Source organism: Micromonas commoda, chromosome 1 (genome assembly GCF_000090985.2).
Source record: "Micromonas commoda chromosome 1, complete sequence".
Lineage (NCBI taxonomy): Eukaryota > Viridiplantae > Chlorophyta > Mamiellophyceae > Mamiellales > Mamiellaceae > Micromonas > Micromonas commoda.
In genome coordinates, this window is record NC_013038.1 from 1 (window position 1) to 15,113 (window position 15,113).

A 15,113-nucleotide genomic window follows, 5' to 3' on the forward strand; every position below is an offset into this window, starting at 1 on the left:
CCCTAAACCCTAAACCCTAAACCCTAAACCCTAAACCCTAAACCCTAAACCCTAAACCCTAAACCCTAAACCCTAAACCCTAAACCCTAAACCCTAAACCCTAAACCCTAAACCCTAAACCCTAAACCCTAAACCCTAAACCCTAAACCCTAAACCCTAAACCCTAAACCCTAAACCCTAAACCCTAAACCCTAAAACCCTAAACCCTAAACCCTAAACCCTAAACCCTAAACCCTAAACCCTAAACCCTAAACCCTAAACCCTAAACCCTAAACCCTAAACCCTAAACCCTAAACCCTAAACCCTAAACCCTAAACCCTAAACCCTAAACCCTAAACCCTAAACCCTAAACCCTAAACCCTAAACCCTAAACCCTAAACCCTAAACCCTAAACCCTAAACCCTAAACCCTAAACCCTAAAACCCTAAACCCTAAACCCTAAACCCTAAACCCTAAACCCTAAACCCTAAACCCTAAACCCTAAACCCTAAACCCTAAACCCTAAACCCTAAACCCTAAACCCTAAACCCTAAACCCTAAACCCTGTCGTCTTCCTCGCGGTCGTCATGCTCGCGGTCGTCATGCTCGCGCTCGCCCTCGCGGACGTGTGATGAGAGGCGGATACTCGGAGCGCTCGCAGAGTCGGAGGCGGACGGACGTCCACCTCGGCAGCGTATGAGGGTCGCGAGCGGCGCGGGGACCTATACCCTAAACTCAATATTTCATGTCCCGAATTATGAAATTTTGTTGTGAAATATATTTTTCCAACAGATCGGAGCGCTCGCAGAGTCGGAGGCGGACGGACGTCCACCTCGGCAGCGTATGAGGGTCGCGAGCGGCGCGGGGACCTATACCCTAAACTCAATATTTCATGTCCCGAATTATGAAATTTTGTTGTGAAATATATTTTTCCAACAGATCGTCATCAAAAGCACTTCACGCGGCCCGGACACCCAAAAAACCATCGTCACGAGCCCATACCTTCCGTCCGCAGAGCAGTCGCCCACCATCACCGGATCGCGGAACACGGCTCGCGTGATGGGGCACAAGAGCACCTCGGGCTCGGCGTCGAGATCTGCGTCGGGGGCGTCGGGCACGTCGCCCCGTGCGCTCGCGGAATGCCGGGTTCGCACACCTTGGGTGGCGTTTCCGGATGTCGGCTCCGGTGCGGCGGACGTCTTGCGCCGCTTGGAGGGCGCCATCGCACGAACGTCCGGGTTTGCCCCTGGCTGCGCGCTCTACTTTGTGATGATCTTCAAAGCGGCGAGTGAAAGTTCCGTCGCGTTCAATATTGCAAGATGCTAATGCCTTACGACGCCGCTCTCCTCCCCTTCAGGTTCGCCATGAACGCCTTGGTGAAAGTGTGCGCCAGGTACCCGCACGGCCCGAACATGCAGCATAAAGTCAGAGAGTGCGCCGCCGGAACGTTCAGTGCGAGGCTGTCCAGGTACACGTGCCGCGCGACGAACAGGTCCAAAGACAGCAGATGCAGCCACATGCACGACGCCGGCTCAGCAGTTGCGAGGAAGCCCGACAGCAGCGTAAGCGCGTGCCTCGCTATGCTCATCACTCCATCTCCGTTAGTGTTGGCGAAGAACACATCCACAAGCGCCTTGGCGTCCACGCTTTGCAAAGACACTAGCGCCGCCGCCGCGTAAAGGGCTCCCATCAGCATGAACGGCAGGTGAGAGCTCATCGCGTTTTGTGTCATTTCCGCCTTGGGAGCTCCGATCATCGCTCCGTACAGGGGGAGCACCGCGACCGTTCCAATCGTAAACAGCGTCTCGGGCAAGCCTTTCATAACGACACTACAGCTCCTCGCTTTACCCTTTGTCCCAAACCCCGGAGAAACCGACGATGCGCGGGCACCTGTACCCACCACACGACGTCGCGTCAGCACCCGCTTCGTGGATAATCCTTGCCGATGTCCGCTCGTGGTTCCCAACGCGCATCCCGCTTTCCCTCGCACCGACCTCCGCGACACTGCGATGCTGCTGCACAGCATTCTGGTCTGATGCGTGCTGGACAGAGTCGAAATCATCCTTCGACTCACACAGGCGTCCACGCGCGCCCCCGTTTGTTAGGAAGGTCGTCTTAAAACTATTTTCGACTCGACTCGTTTGAAATATATTCGAGGGGTGCCCACGTAGCGCTCTGCACAACGCGCGGCGAGGCGACACACAGAGCCGGCTTGGAGGCACGGATCTGGTTCTCTGTGCCACTATGGACGTATCGTTGTCCGGTGGGACCCTGAGGAGCTTCTACAGGTCCATCGGCAGCCTCTCGAAGGTCGGGGCCGAGGTGCTCATTGAGGCAGTGCGCGATAGCGACGGCCAACGGAACGGCGGGCTGACGATCAAGACAATAAACACCGCCAGATCCGCGTTCCTCTCCGTCACGTTCAAATCCACTTCCTTCGATGCCTTCAGCGTGACCGTCGCCGAGGGAACGTTGCAGACGGCGGTGTACGCTAAGCATCTTCTCGCGGCGCTCAGGACCCAAAAGGTGGATCGCGTCTTTCTCTCGCAAGGGGTTGACACTCCGGATAGGATGTCGATACAGCTGGAGTGCGGCCGAGGGACTTTGAGGAAAACCTTCGGCGTTCACTGCATCACCGACGTGGCTCATGTCAGGGCGACGCTTGACCCGAGCACGATGCCCATCAAGATCGCGTTCCGACCCAAAGAGTTGGGTCGCATGCTGTCTCACTTTCAGTCGTCGCAGGAAGACATCACCATATCGTGTGCGCCAGAGGATGGCGCCGGAGACGTGCTTCGAGACGCGAACGCCCCGGCGACGAGGAACCTTAAGCTTTCATCGTACGTGGATCCAAACGCACCTGCCGGCCAGGCGCTTCAGACCTCGGTGAGCCTCGACAGCGGCGGGCAGGACGCGGTGCTCAGGTACGAACACGACGGGGGCGAAAAGGTTGACGTGACGGTGAACCTCAAGGACTTTCGCGTGATGACGGGGCTGTGCGAGCAGCTCGACGTGGACGTCGCCGTCTACATCGACTCGCCGGGCGCGCCGCTGCTTGTGAAACCCACGATTGAGTATAGGGCGATGGGTGGCGACCACCGAGGGCAACAGAACCAGCAGTACCACCAATACGGGCGTGGATACGCGTTCGATCCGAGCAACGTTGACTTTGATGCGGAGCTCGTTCTGGCGTCGATGCTGCCGCGGATGGACCAAGAACCGTCGCAAACGCTAGGAGGCACCACGAGGGAGCAGAGAGCGGCGGAGACGGGACCACCGCCGCCGGTTGCGTCTGGGATGGAGAGTGAATTGACCGAGAGGTTCCCTCGGGGAGGTCGGGGCGACCCGAGTGTTGGCGCAGCGGCGAGCACGGGGATTCCTGACTCCGTCGACGGGTCTCAGCCGGTAGGTAAGCATCAGAGGGAGACGGTGCAGGGCCCGTCGAGGGATGTTCAAATGGCGTGGGCTCCGGGAGAGGTCGATAACCACGGCGGCGATGATGATTGGCTTGGAGAGTACGTAGAGGCGACGCCGCCGAATCCGAAAAAGCCGCGGCACTGACAAGGCAGCAACTTAGCGGCAGCGTAGCGTAGCTGAAACAGACAAAACGATTTTACAACACGCAAGATATAGCACTATCTACTAGGCTTTCACTTCGCTGCCGCTAGCTCTTTTGTGATGACATCGAGCGACTTGCCCTTCGTCTCAACGACCTGAGCCTTAACGAAGAGGACCGAAAGAGCGCAGACGCCAGCGAAACCGATAAACACCGCGGGACCGCCAACAGCCTCGACCACCGGCAAGAAAGCCTGACCGATGACAAAGTTGAACACCCAGTGCGTCGTAAAGCACAGTGACATCCCGGCGCCGCGAATACGAGGGTTGAAGATTTCGGAAGAGAGCAGACCAGGGATAGGTCCGCATCCCATTCCAAACGAGGCAATGTACGACATCACGGCGATGACGGCGACGGGACCAGCTAGTGCCCAAGTCCCCTGATTCGCCATCGCGTAGCTCATGACCAGACAACTGATGCCCATGCCGATGAAAGATCCCGTGAGTAGAGGTTTGCGTCCGAGCCGGTCGAGAGCCTGGCCACTCAGAATAGTCGCTACGACGTTGGTCGCGCAGACGGCGACTGACGCCGCAACTGCGGATTCAACCCCCGCGGCGACAAACATGGCGCTGGAGAAGTAAACAATCGCGTTCACGCCCGACATCTGCTGCAGGAAAAACAGACCCGTGCCGATCGTGACCGCCCTTCGGTTAGCGGGCGCAAAAAGCTCTGCGGTGGACACCTTCTTCTCGTCCTTGTCGTCCTTGTCGTCGCCACCGCTCACGTCCGGCGCGCCCCACAGCGCCGTCTCCGCCGCGGCTGCCTCGGCAACCTTCCCGTTACGCCTCAGCCACCCGGGCGATTCCGGGACGACGGTCATGAACACGCCTTGCAGGAGCCCGGGTACCGCCGCGAATAGGAACATGTTGTGCCAGTGGTTCGGATCAGAAGCGAGGGGCATCCCGGCGATGACGGCGACGAGGATGCCGATGCAGATCATGAGCTGATTCAGCGAACCCAGCGTGCCTCTGAGCTGTTTGGGGGACACCTCGGCGATGTACATTGGCACAAGGTTGGACGCCGCGCCGATACCCCAGCCGGCGAGCAGACGGCCGACGAGCATGAACCACACGTTCGCCGCCGTGCCGCAGAGAATGCTGCCAAGGACGAGCGGAGCCGCCGTGCCAACCAAAGCCGCCCTCCTCCCGACGCTGTCGGCGATACGACCGCTGTACGAAGAACCCACCGTGGCGCCGACAAGCACGGTCGAAACCACGAGGCCTTTCAACTGCGTGTTGAGGGCGATACCGAGGTCCCTCGCGAGGTTGTCCAGCGCGGGGTTGACGATGCCGAGGTGGTAGCCGAAGGAGAACGCGCCGAGGCTCGCGACGAGCACGCACGGCAGAACCCTCATGAGCAGCTCGCGGCCCTCCAGGGGTTGAAGCTTGGGTTCGGGCTCACCAGCCTCGAGGTCGGCGGTGGCTGAGGCGGTCAGCCGACGACCGCGCCTGGGGTTGAGCTCCCCGGAGGAGGACCGCATCGCTCGTTGGCGCTGCTGCTGTGGTCGATGGGTCGTTGGAGCGAGAGGAATGTTGGGGCGTGGGCGGAGAACGAGGCGGGGCCGGGAGGATCTTCTCGCCGCAACCGAAGGGTTCAAGGTGAGATTAGTCGAGTGAACCCCGGAGACGCTGAGCATCGTGCCCGTGAATCCGGTCGCGTGCCGGCGCAAGTGTGTGGCTCCCGTTGAGGAAAAATGACATCAGATCTCTGGAGCGTCGCGTCACCTCGCGCCAGTCTCGAGGACCGAAAAAGTTGGGGACGCACCCCGGCACTTCAAACCATCGCGCACGGTGGTGCGCGCGACGGTCGGACCGCGAGAAGTTCAGATCTCTCGTCAATTTTCGGCGTCTCGGTTCGGAGCGGCGGGGTGGTGCGCAACCCAGGCGGGATCGCTCGACACGAGAAGGTTCTCCCGCTGCTTTCCGTCTGAAATCCTTCTCCGTGGTCCTTCGTCGAGCTGTGAGGGTCGCGAAAGCCATGAGCGGGCTCGAGAACCTCATGGATAACTTCTCCCTCTCGAATTCGACGTCGATGAAGGGGAAGAGCATGAACGCGATGAAGGGTGGTGCGACGACGACCACGCCGATGTCGTCGGCCAAGACCAGCAAGGCGGAGGCCGACTTGCTCGACGACCTGTTTGGAAGCACCCCGAAGGGACCGGGCGGGGTGACGACGGGTGGTTTCGCCTCGACCCCAGCGGGTGGAGGGGGGGCGACTTCCGCGGCCGCGGACCCACTCGATGACATCTTCGGACTTGGAATAGCGCCCAAGCCTGTCACCACGTGAGTTCCCCCCATCCGTCGCGCGATCTCCCCTCGCCCAAAGTGCGCAACCCTCGCGAGGATATCGATTTGTTCTTTTCCTGATCTTGAGCTGACTCAGGTAACCCTCCTCCTCTCTAAACGCAGGCCCGCCGCCAGTGGAACATCGACCTCGTATCCAGCGCAGACACCGGGCATGGCTGGCGACTTCTTCGAGTCTCCTCGCAGTTTAGACGCGAACTTTGCGGCCGGGACCCCGGCAGCTGGATCCAAAGCACCGTCCTCGCCGTCAGCTGGCGGTTCCTTTGGGCTCGACGACCTGATGTCTCAGTCCCTCGGCGGCATCGCCGGCGGTTCCATGTCCAGCAGTCAGAAGGGTCCGAGCATGATGGCGACGGCGACGAGCAGCAGGGGCGGCAGCGCCGGGGATCTCAGCCACGGCGGATCACAAGCCGGGGGCGACGCGGATGATATTCTCGGGGCGATGTTCGGGACCATCAGCGGATCAGAGACGGCATCGCCGCGGGGCATGACACCCGTGTCGGGCTCCGTTCCGAACGACATGGACGCTTTCGACGTATTCGCCAGTGGGACCGCGGGTAATACGGGCGAGGAAAATAGCTCCGCAGACATCAGCGGGGGCGAGGGCGACTTTGCGACTGATCTCGAGAGGGTTGTTGAAAGGGCGAGGTCGAAGACGTCGGGATCATCGCGGCTGTCGTCGGTGACGCGCGCGGAACCAGTCGTCGATGGCTTCGCGGGCTTCGACGATCTCCTCTCGCCGGGTCCAGGTTCGATGCCGAAGGCGTCGGTCGGGGGCTCGGGGCCGGCTTCGTCTGGGCCGAGCTCCTCGGCGCCGGGTGGGGATTCGCTCGAGGATCTGCTCGGTGTTGGAACGTCTTCGAAGAAACCCGCGGGCGCAGCTGGCATGTCCCTCGGCGACGAACTCGACGGGCTCTTCGGCGCCCCGTCAGTACCTAGCGGCCAACCGCCGGCGGTGATCGACGACATGTTTGGGCCGATGATGGGCAGCGGGGGTGTCTCCAGCTCGGGGGTGGCGACCACGATCGCCGGCAAGGTGACGCTGGACGAGATCGAGTACGATGGGAGCGACGACGAGCAGGAGGGGGATACTGAGGAGCGAACGGCGGCGAGGAAAAAGAGGCACGACAGGGTTCGCGCGGCGATGCAGGCGAAGCTTCAGGAGAAACGCGACCGAGAAATCGCCGCAGTCGCCGAGCAGGCGGAGCGGCAGGTGCTCAAGGATCTCATCGGCGCCGAGATTGACGAGTGGCTGCGTCAGAACCAGGGTAATATTCGTACCATGCTCGCCAAGCTCGGGGACGTGCTGTGGGAGAATCACGGGTACAAGGCGCCCAGTCTGAACGAGCTCATCGAGGCCAACTCGGTTAAGAAGGCGTATCACAAGGCTCTCATCATCATCCACCCAGACAAGGTGAGGCAGAAGGGGGGTAGCACGGACCAATGTTACATCGCGGACAGGGTGTTCGACCAAGTGCGCGACGCGTATAAAGCGATGTGCGAAAAGGAAATGTGAGTGGACGTCTGATGACTGCAGGTTTAGCAAAGACAAACTCGCTTGTAAAGAGAAAGTGGGCACTAAAACTAGACTACATTCATCCTAAAAACTACGAAGGTAAGATAATGTACGAAGCCCAAAGCTACGAAGCCCCCCTACATCCGACCTCTCATTTGCTGCCACTGTTCGTCAAACTCCGCGTCGGAGTCCATGTAGTACTCGCCCAGCTTCAAGGGCTTGATTCCCGAAAATCGCTTTTTGCTCGATTTTTTCGTCAGCGTCTTCGATGGCCCGTCGTGGTTGTTGTCGAACAGGTCCATCGGCACCACCCTCAGGTCAAAGCTAACGCGCGTGTCATCGGTTTTGTTATCGAGACAGTAGTGCCAGCACCTATTACCGTAGAACTTCACGAACTGACCGGGCTCAGCTTCGAAAGCGTGGAAGTCACCCTTGCCCGGTGAAGACTCGCACATCAGCGAGTTGCTGCCGTGAACCTTGCTCAACGGCAGCCATATGTTCACCTCGCCGGGTTGATGATTATACGGCTCCAAACCGTCTGCGTGAGCGAACCCCTGAGCTGGCCCACCCGCCATGTGCACGCGGAACGTTGGTCTCCTCTGATACGCGACTCGCGAAACGCCAAGAGCCGCGCATATCTCCTGGCGCACGAACCGATGAAGCGCCGCCGCGAACTCTTTCGATTTCCGCAGATCGTTCTGGAGCACGAATAAGAACGGGTTCTTGCGCCGACCCTTTGGCGGGGCGAGCGCATGCAGCTTGCCCAGCGGGGTTTCCTCTTTCAATACCCCAGCCTCCACGAGTGCACTCCTGACCATCTTCACGAACCCGTACTCGTCGTCGTCGTAGTCGACGACCCTCTCCGCGATTTGCTCTTCAGAAAGTCCACCGTTAATCACGCGATATCCTTCGCCTTCTCCGGCAGCGGTGTCAGCACCAGGTGCCGAAGGACGAACATGATGACGAGTGTCGGCACGAGCGGGATCTTCAGGACGGGGTTCCATCTTGCTGCTAGGAAAACCGCGGCGAGGACCGAGACTCTGAGCAGCTTAAGGCGAAGGAGTTTCCTCAAACCGTCCCCCAGGAGGTGGTACGTCGGCCTGAGCGACCTCTTGCGCGATACCCGCGGCTCGGACATCGACGTTGTGGCTGATCCTGAATACCCGTAGCACTTTTAGATTTGTAGAAAAGCCATTTTCTTCTCGCGCGACGGAAGTTTCGGGCACCTGCTCGAAATCGGTCGGCTCGTGATGGGACATAATGGCGGCGGCTGTGCCCCCGCCTCGGGAGGGGGCGAACCCGGTTTTCGATCTGGTTGACGTTGATCCGGATGCGATACGACCCGTTAACAAGGTTCAGGCTGCGGAGGAACACCGCCGCGCGTTAGACGCGTGTCTCGTCGCGTCAACTTCGGGCGCCGAAATTCCCAAAGTTACGAAGCGCACCTTTCCACCGCCACTCGACGCCTTCATCCTCGACGACATAGTGAGCGCGTCCGAGTGCGAGGCGCTGATTAAATGCGCCGAGGGTGCGGGTTACAGCTTTTGGAACGCGGCGGTGTCCACCGCGACGTTTCGCAACTCGGATACGGTTGAGATTCACAGCGCGGCGGTCGCGGACGAACTGTGGCGGCGGTGCGCGCACTTGGTGGTGCCGACGGTGGTCATCGAGCAGGGGCACCCACTGTGGGAGCCGGGACTAGAGGGGACTTGGAAAGCGTGCGGGGTGAACGATCACCTCCTATTCAACAAGTACGAACCAGGCGGACACTTCTCGCCGCACACTGACGGTGCATCCATCGTAGACATGAACCGAAGGTCCCTCTACTCCATGCTCGTGTACCTGAACAGGTGTCCCGACGGTGGCGGCACGGCTCTGTTTTCGCCGCCGGAGGGAACCAGCATGGGAAAATTCGTGGTCGACCCCGCTCTGGGTGTGTACAGGTGGCCCGAGGAATGGCAGACGGGGGTTGCGCCCGTCGAGCCCGGCACGGCGCTGGTGTTCAGGCAGGACACCAGCCACGAGGGCGTGCCTGTTGGACCCGGCCACCGGAAGATCATTATACGCACCGACGTGATGTACGAACGAGTCCCGCCGGTGTTCATAGACTATGTGGGGAAGCAAGCGTACGACTTGCATCGCGAGGCACAGAGCGCGGAGGGCGAGGGCGATCACATGACGGCGATGAGGCTGTACAGGCACTGCAGGAGGCTCTGCCCGGAGTACGCCGACTTCGTCGGCATGGCTTAGAAGTTTTCCCTTCGTAGATTAGGTTCCTCATCATAGACGTTCCCACTACAACTCCCACCTTCGTAGTCTAGTCTATCTTTTAAAATCGTTTTGAATGCCTGTTTCAGCTACGCTGCTGCGTCACATTCCTAGATCCGCGGCGACCATCTTCTCGGCGATGGGGTGGTACATGTTTCTCGCACCCGCGAAAGTTTCCTCGGCGAACTTCTTCCCACCCTCCGCCTTACTCTTGGATAACGACCGGTACAACGGCCTCAAGAACTTCATACGCCCTTGGGACCGCAGCATGTCCCTCGCCGGTTCGAACGCACCGGCATCGCCGGCGGCCAACCTGAGCTGCAGCCACTTGCAACGAATCTCGCTGTTCTTGAACTCGCTAAGTTTGTACAGCTCATCGAGGGACTTGACAACGTTGACGGAAAGAGCGTGTGAACCGCCGCGGTATTCAATCAGCGAGAGGAGAAAATGGTCCACCTGCATCGACGAGAAATCCTTGATATCACCCGCGGATGCGCCCTCGGGCCTGGTCCCTTCTCCACCCATGCCGAGCACATCGCACAGGTGCCACTTACGCGCGAGCTCCGCGGAAGCCTCCGAGGACCCGCCGTCGTAGTATTGCCCGATGTCCACGGGGGGCATGCCAGGTTTGGTGAGCCACGCGTCCCAGTCTACCTGCGCGGACGCCTCAGGGAACCGAGCCGTGTACGCAGCCTTGAAGTCATCGGACTCGACTGTGGCGTACTGGTGGCGCTGGAAGTGCTCGATGAGAAACTCTGCAAACTCCGGGGTGCCGTTGGCCGCGTCGGCGCGCTCTGGTCCGTCACCGTCGCCGCGGGTCATGTGCTCGAGGTAGACCAAAAATGCGAAGCCTTTCTCGTAGGGAACCTTTGAGAAGACGTCGTCTGGGTCGACACCCCCCGCGAGTTCGGGCTTGAGAACGGTGTGAGGGTGATTCGTACCCAAGCGGGCCACGGTCTCTTTAAGCTCCATCAAGCCGCCGATGGCGTTGAAGTCGAAAACGCTTTTGCCGTACATCTTGTTCATGATCTTCCTCTCGATGAAGACGGTGAACCCCTCGTTGAGCCAGAAGTGCTCCCAGGTTTTGTTGGTCACGAGGTTACCGCTCCACGAGTGCGCAATCTCGTGCGCCACCACATGCGCCTGGCTTCGATCCCCCGCAAGCAGCGTGGGGGTAACGAACGTGAGGCAAGGGTTCTCCATGCCTCCGTAAGGGAACGAAGGCGGCAGGAGGAGCAGGTCGTACCTGCCCCAGACGTATGGTCCCGCCACCTGCTCTGCCGCCTTGAGGAAATCCTCAGTCTCGCTGAATTCAAAAGCACCCGCCTGGACCATCTCGGGCTCGCTCCAAACCTTCGAACGCGGTCCAATCTCCACAGCCTCCACGTTGCCCACCGCCAGCGCCAGGAGGTAAGGCGGGATGGGCACGTCCTGTTTAAACTCGAACGAACTCTTGCCGTCGCCAGCATCCGCGGGTTCGCCGATCGGAATGGCGGACATGAGCGCGGTCAAGGGGTTCGGGGCGGTCACCTTGGCGCTGTAAGTCATCTTGGCGCCGGGGGTATCCTGGCACGGGAACAACGACCTCGCGTGAATCGCTTGGCACTGCGTGAACAGGTAAGGGTGTTTTCCCCCGGCGGTCTGCTCGGGCCTGAGCCACTGAACAGCGGACGAGGACGGCGACGTGCGATACGTAATGACAACGTCGAACGACGAGTCCTTCTCCATCTGCTTGTCGAGCTCGATAACGAGCGGCGCGCCCATCACCGGGTGGGTTTCGCCAATCGAGAACGTCAGATCGGCACCGTCGAGTTGCACACGCTCGATGTGCAGATCGCGCGTGTCCAACACGAGGGTTGAGCTCTGCGATTGAACCTTCACACTCGCGGTCGCAGTCCCGGAGATGATCTTCTCGTCGAAGTCCACGTCCACATCGAACGCCACGTGAGTGACGGCGGTCGCAGGGTATGACGATTGGGAGGATGGATCGAACGTGGGCATCACGATCGCCCCTTTGGTTGCCCTCAGTGGTTGGATGCGACGGGGTTTCACCGCTGTGCGGGAACTGCTGGGTCGGTCAGCGTCGGCGCGACGAGCGGCTGCGAAGGTTGGTCGAGCAGTCGAACGCGACGCGAGCATCCTCGCGCGGGACGATGTGAATAGGGTGACTTTGTCGAAGAATAATGTACTCTGAGTGATAAACGTGAGAACGAGATACGGGATAATCCGAGTCATACACCAGATGCGCGTCGCCCTCGCCAGCGTCGCGCCCGCCGGCGTCCATCGCCGGGTTCGACTTTCTCGGGGACGTGCTCGCGGTATCCGCACCCGCGCATCTCCAAACCCGCCGTTCGACGCGTACGAAGTCCTAGGCGTCAACGATGATGCGAAGGAGGATGAGATAAAGCTCGCGTGGAAGGGGCTCCAGCGTCGCTACCACCCGGACAGCGGGTCCGAGGCTGATGCGAAGAAGTCCGCGGACATCAACCGCGCGTACGATATCCTCACCGACAAGTCCGCGCGCGTCAGGCTCGACGATGCGCTGATGCGTTCGAACGATGGGAAGAGAAGGCGCGCGGCGAGGACCGTCATCTCCGCGTCAGGTCTGGTGGGCCCTCTTCGTGAGAGACTCCTGGCTTCCATGGAGGTTTGCGGCTCCGTGGACGCGTGCGAGATCGACGTGACGGACAGGATGATCGAGTCGATCCGCGAGTGGGGCAGGATGTTGGCGTTCACCAGCGAGCTGCCTCTTCCTCTTCCCCTCCAGGTCGACGACGTACCCAGCGGCGTCAAGCTCGCCATCGTAAAGTTCAACGATAAACTGATTGAAGTTGGAGCGCTGTACATAACGGTCGAGGAAGACGTCGACGCGGGGAAGGTTGACGTCGTGATCACTAGGTCGTGGTCGGAAGCTCAGAAGGGCGTCGATGCCGACACCCAGCTTCCCGGCGAGCAGCGAATCCTCACGGACTTTTCGCAGGAGTTCAACTTCCTGGTCGGCGTCGAGAGCGGCAGGTTGGGAGCAAAGACTGCTGGCGGGTCGAAGAATCCTTTCGCCGAGGGGCTCAGCAACGTGGTGTCGTCCATCTCGTCGTTCGCCCTTCCCGTCATGCCCCTGTTTGGCAGTGCGAGGAACGTCGTTCCGGGAGGATCGTACGATGCTTATAAGATCCGGTCAGGGTCATTCGACTCCAAGGATGAGGACGCCGACGACGTCGCCGACGTGTGAGCGGAAACTAACAAAACCACCTGCCACTTGTAAAAAAATTTTAAACCGTCAGCTGAAAGCACAGAGATCTCGCGCACGGGCGTACGCGGAGGCGGGGCCCCCGATTGGCCGGGTTCGCGCGATACGAGCGATGGTCGCTCGCAGGATCGGTGTGGGCGAACACTTCCTGGTGCGCCGGCTGGTCCTCTTTCTGGTGGCGCTGTGTTACCTGGCAGCCTTCGCTTCGCTTCGGGATCAGTGGAGAGGGTTGTTCGGCAGAAACGGCGTCACCCCCGTCGACGCGTTGCTGGCGCAGGTGCGGAAGAATGGAGGACTCTCCAGCCTGGTGGATCGGATCTGGACGCTACCCACGCTGCTGTGGCTTGGGGATACGGCGTCCGTAGACGCGATGGGCGAGGCGATGTGCTCGGCGGGCGCCGTGCTTTCAGTGACCGCCGCATCGTTGGCGCTCTTCACGAGAGGCGGAGGTTCTTCCATCGTGTGGATGTCGTTGTGGGGCATGTACCTGTCGCTGTTCCACGTCGGTCAGGTGTTTTTGAGCTTTCAGTGGGACATACTCCTGCTCGAGGTCGGTTTCGTGTGCATGTGGCTGAGCCCAAAGCTGAGGCCCACGAGCAGAGATCCTCCGCACCCCGCCGGGCTGTGGTTGCTGCGCTTCGTCTGCTTCAAGCTGATGCTCATGTCGGGCGCCGTCAAGATCCAGAGCGAGTGTCCAACCTGGCTCGGTCTCACCGCGCTGGACTATCACTTCGACACGCAACCGCTGCCGACGCCGCTCGCGTGGTGGGCGTCGACGCACGTGCCGCGCGAGGTGAAACGCTTCGGCGTCGCGGCGACGCTCGCCATTGAGGGTCCGCTGACATTGCTCCTCGTCGCGCCGTTCAGGAGGGCGAGGACGGTGGGCGCGTACTCGCAGCTGCTGCTGCAGGCGATGATCGCCGCGACCGGCAACTACACGTTCTTTAACCTCCTGACCGTGGCGCTGGCGTGCTCGGCGCTGGATGACGCGTCGCTGGGACGTTTCTTCTTTCGTAACCTTTGGCGGAGGGCGGAGGACTCGAACGGCGAGCCCAAAACGCCTAACGACGACGAGCCCGAAACGCCAAAGACTCCGGTTACCATCAACCACGACGATCTACCGGCGAACCCGAGCGCGCGTCGGAAGCTGATCGACCTGCTCAGCCCAAACAGCCGCAAGACGGTGGACGGCGCCGCCCAGGATCTGAAGGAGGGTAAGCTGCTCACCCGCGAGCAGATTTCCACCCTCGAGCGCGCGCAGAACACGCCGCTGCCGGACTTTGACCCCGACTCCGTCGACCCGAAGAGCACGGGGATCAAGACACCGAGGCGAAGGCTCTTCGACAGCAAGTCGCCCAGCGCTCGGCGGTGGTCCAGGAGGTACGCTGAAGAGCGAGAGTCGCTGAGAGACTATTCCTATGCGGTCGGTTTGGTCGGCGGGTGGTTATTCATAGCCTTCGCCGCGGCTAACGCGCTGATGATGTTCAAGGTTGACGGAGCGAAGGTCACGTTGAAGGTTGGCGTGCCCGAGACGAACGCGTGGCTCGCGTTCATCGTTCCTTGCGTCGTTCGTTACGCTTGGATGTTCGCCTTGCCCGCCAGCTGCGTCGCGCACTGCTACGACAGAGTGAGGGCTTCGAGCTCGAGGACGGTTGGATTTGTCAGAATCGCGGGAGCCTGTTTCACCCTGGTCGCGTCCGCGGCGATGCTCGGTGTCGTGCTCAAACCCCTTCACCAGGTGGTGCCTAAAAGTACCGGGGTGAGCGTCCTCGGGGAGTTTGGCCTTCCCGCGGGCGGCGTCGAGGCGGCGTTGCCCTCGTTCGGCTCCCGCTGGGACGAAATAATCGACACGTACGCCGCCAAATTCCGCCTCGGTTCCGGCTACGGGTTGTTCCGCCGGATGACCGGCGTCGGCGACGACGGCTCGGTGATGCGACCGGAGATTATCCTCGAGGGATCCGACGACGGATCGAACTGGACCGCGATCGAGTTCAAGCACAAACCGTCAACGGACGTGAAGGTTGCGCCGACGTGGGTCGCTCCGCACCAGCCGAGATTGGACTGGCAGATGTGGTTCGCGGCGCTCGGCACTTACAATCACAACACCTGGCTCATCAACCTGGTGTACAGACTGCTGAAGGGTGAACCCGAGGTGTGGGGTCTCGTGGACGACGGGTCGAGGCG

General features: G+C 60.5%; 9 protein-coding genes across 9 annotated transcripts; 5 read left to right on the plus strand and 4 right to left on the minus strand.

Annotated features, from left to right (window-relative positions):
* Window positions 1-936: 936 nt before the first annotated feature.
* Window positions 937-2,148, minus strand: MICPUN_51161 (predicted protein; the record flags this gene model as incomplete). The annotated part of the gene is made up of 2 exons (XM_002507357.1): window positions 1,337-2,148; window positions 937-1,263 (listed from the first exon to the last, which is right to left on the minus strand). The coding sequence occupies exons 1-2, from the start codon at window positions 2,039-2,041 to the stop codon at window positions 937-939; spliced, it is 1,032 nt and encodes a 343-aa protein (XP_002507403.1). The 5' UTR covers window positions 2,042-2,148.
* Window positions 2,149-2,223: 75 nt separating this feature from the next.
* On the plus strand, window positions 2,224-3,540 carry MICPUN_77703 (predicted protein; the record flags this gene model as incomplete). The annotated part of the gene is made up of 2 exons (XM_002506967.1): window positions 2,224-3,036; window positions 3,097-3,540. 2 exons carry the CDS (start codon window positions 2,224-2,226, stop codon window positions 3,538-3,540), a joined length of 1,257 nt encoding a protein of 418 aa, XP_002507013.1.
* Window positions 3,541-3,629: 89 nt separating this feature from the next.
* Window positions 3,630-5,075, minus strand: MICPUN_54776 (major facilitator superfamily; the record flags this gene model as incomplete). Its single annotated transcript, XM_002507358.1, has 1 exon — window positions 3,630-5,075. The coding sequence occupies one exon, from the start codon at window positions 5,073-5,075 to the stop codon at window positions 3,630-3,632; it is 1,446 nt and encodes a 481-aa protein (XP_002507404.1).
* Window positions 5,076-6,052: 977 nt separating this feature from the next.
* Window positions 6,053-7,414, plus strand: MICPUN_98447 (predicted protein; the record flags this gene model as incomplete). Its single annotated transcript, XM_002506968.1, has 1 exon — window positions 6,053-7,414. The coding sequence occupies one exon, from the start codon at window positions 6,053-6,055 to the stop codon at window positions 7,412-7,414; it is 1,362 nt and encodes a 453-aa protein (XP_002507014.1).
* Window positions 7,415-7,439: 25 nt separating this feature from the next.
* MICPUN_107437 (predicted protein) lies at window positions 7,440-8,533 on the minus strand. The gene has a single exon (XM_002507359.1). The coding sequence runs from the start codon at window positions 8,416-8,418 to the stop codon at window positions 7,552-7,554; it is 867 nt and encodes a 288-aa protein (XP_002507405.1). The 5' UTR covers window positions 8,419-8,533; the 3' UTR covers window positions 7,440-7,551.
* Window positions 8,534-8,872: 339 nt separating this feature from the next.
* Window positions 8,873-9,628, plus strand: MICPUN_70936 (predicted protein; the record flags this gene model as incomplete). The annotated part of the gene is made up of 1 exon (XM_002506969.1): window positions 8,873-9,628. A coding segment is annotated over one exon (756 nt), but the record flags the coding sequence as incomplete, so codon positions are not given.
* A 156-nt stretch (window positions 9,629-9,784) lies between these two features.
* On the minus strand, window positions 9,785-11,683 carry MICPUN_96766 (predicted protein; the record flags this gene model as incomplete). Its single annotated transcript, XM_002507360.1, has 1 exon — window positions 9,785-11,683. One exon carries the CDS (start codon window positions 11,681-11,683, stop codon window positions 9,785-9,787), a length of 1,899 nt encoding a protein of 632 aa, XP_002507406.1.
* A 241-nt stretch (window positions 11,684-11,924) lies between these two features.
* MICPUN_98450 (predicted protein) lies at window positions 11,925-12,911 on the plus strand (the record flags this gene model as incomplete). Its single annotated transcript, XM_002506970.1, has 1 exon — window positions 11,925-12,911. The coding sequence occupies one exon, from the start codon at window positions 11,925-11,927 to the stop codon at window positions 12,909-12,911; it is 987 nt and encodes a 328-aa protein (XP_002507016.1).
* Window positions 12,912-13,083: 172 nt separating this feature from the next.
* Window positions 13,084-15,015, plus strand: MICPUN_67312 (predicted protein; the record flags this gene model as incomplete). Its single annotated transcript, XM_002506971.1, has 2 exons — window positions 13,084-14,025; window positions 14,461-15,015. Coding segments are annotated over 2 exons (1,497 nt in total), but the record flags the coding sequence as incomplete, so codon positions are not given.
* Between the last annotated feature and the right edge of the window lie 98 nt (window positions 15,016-15,113).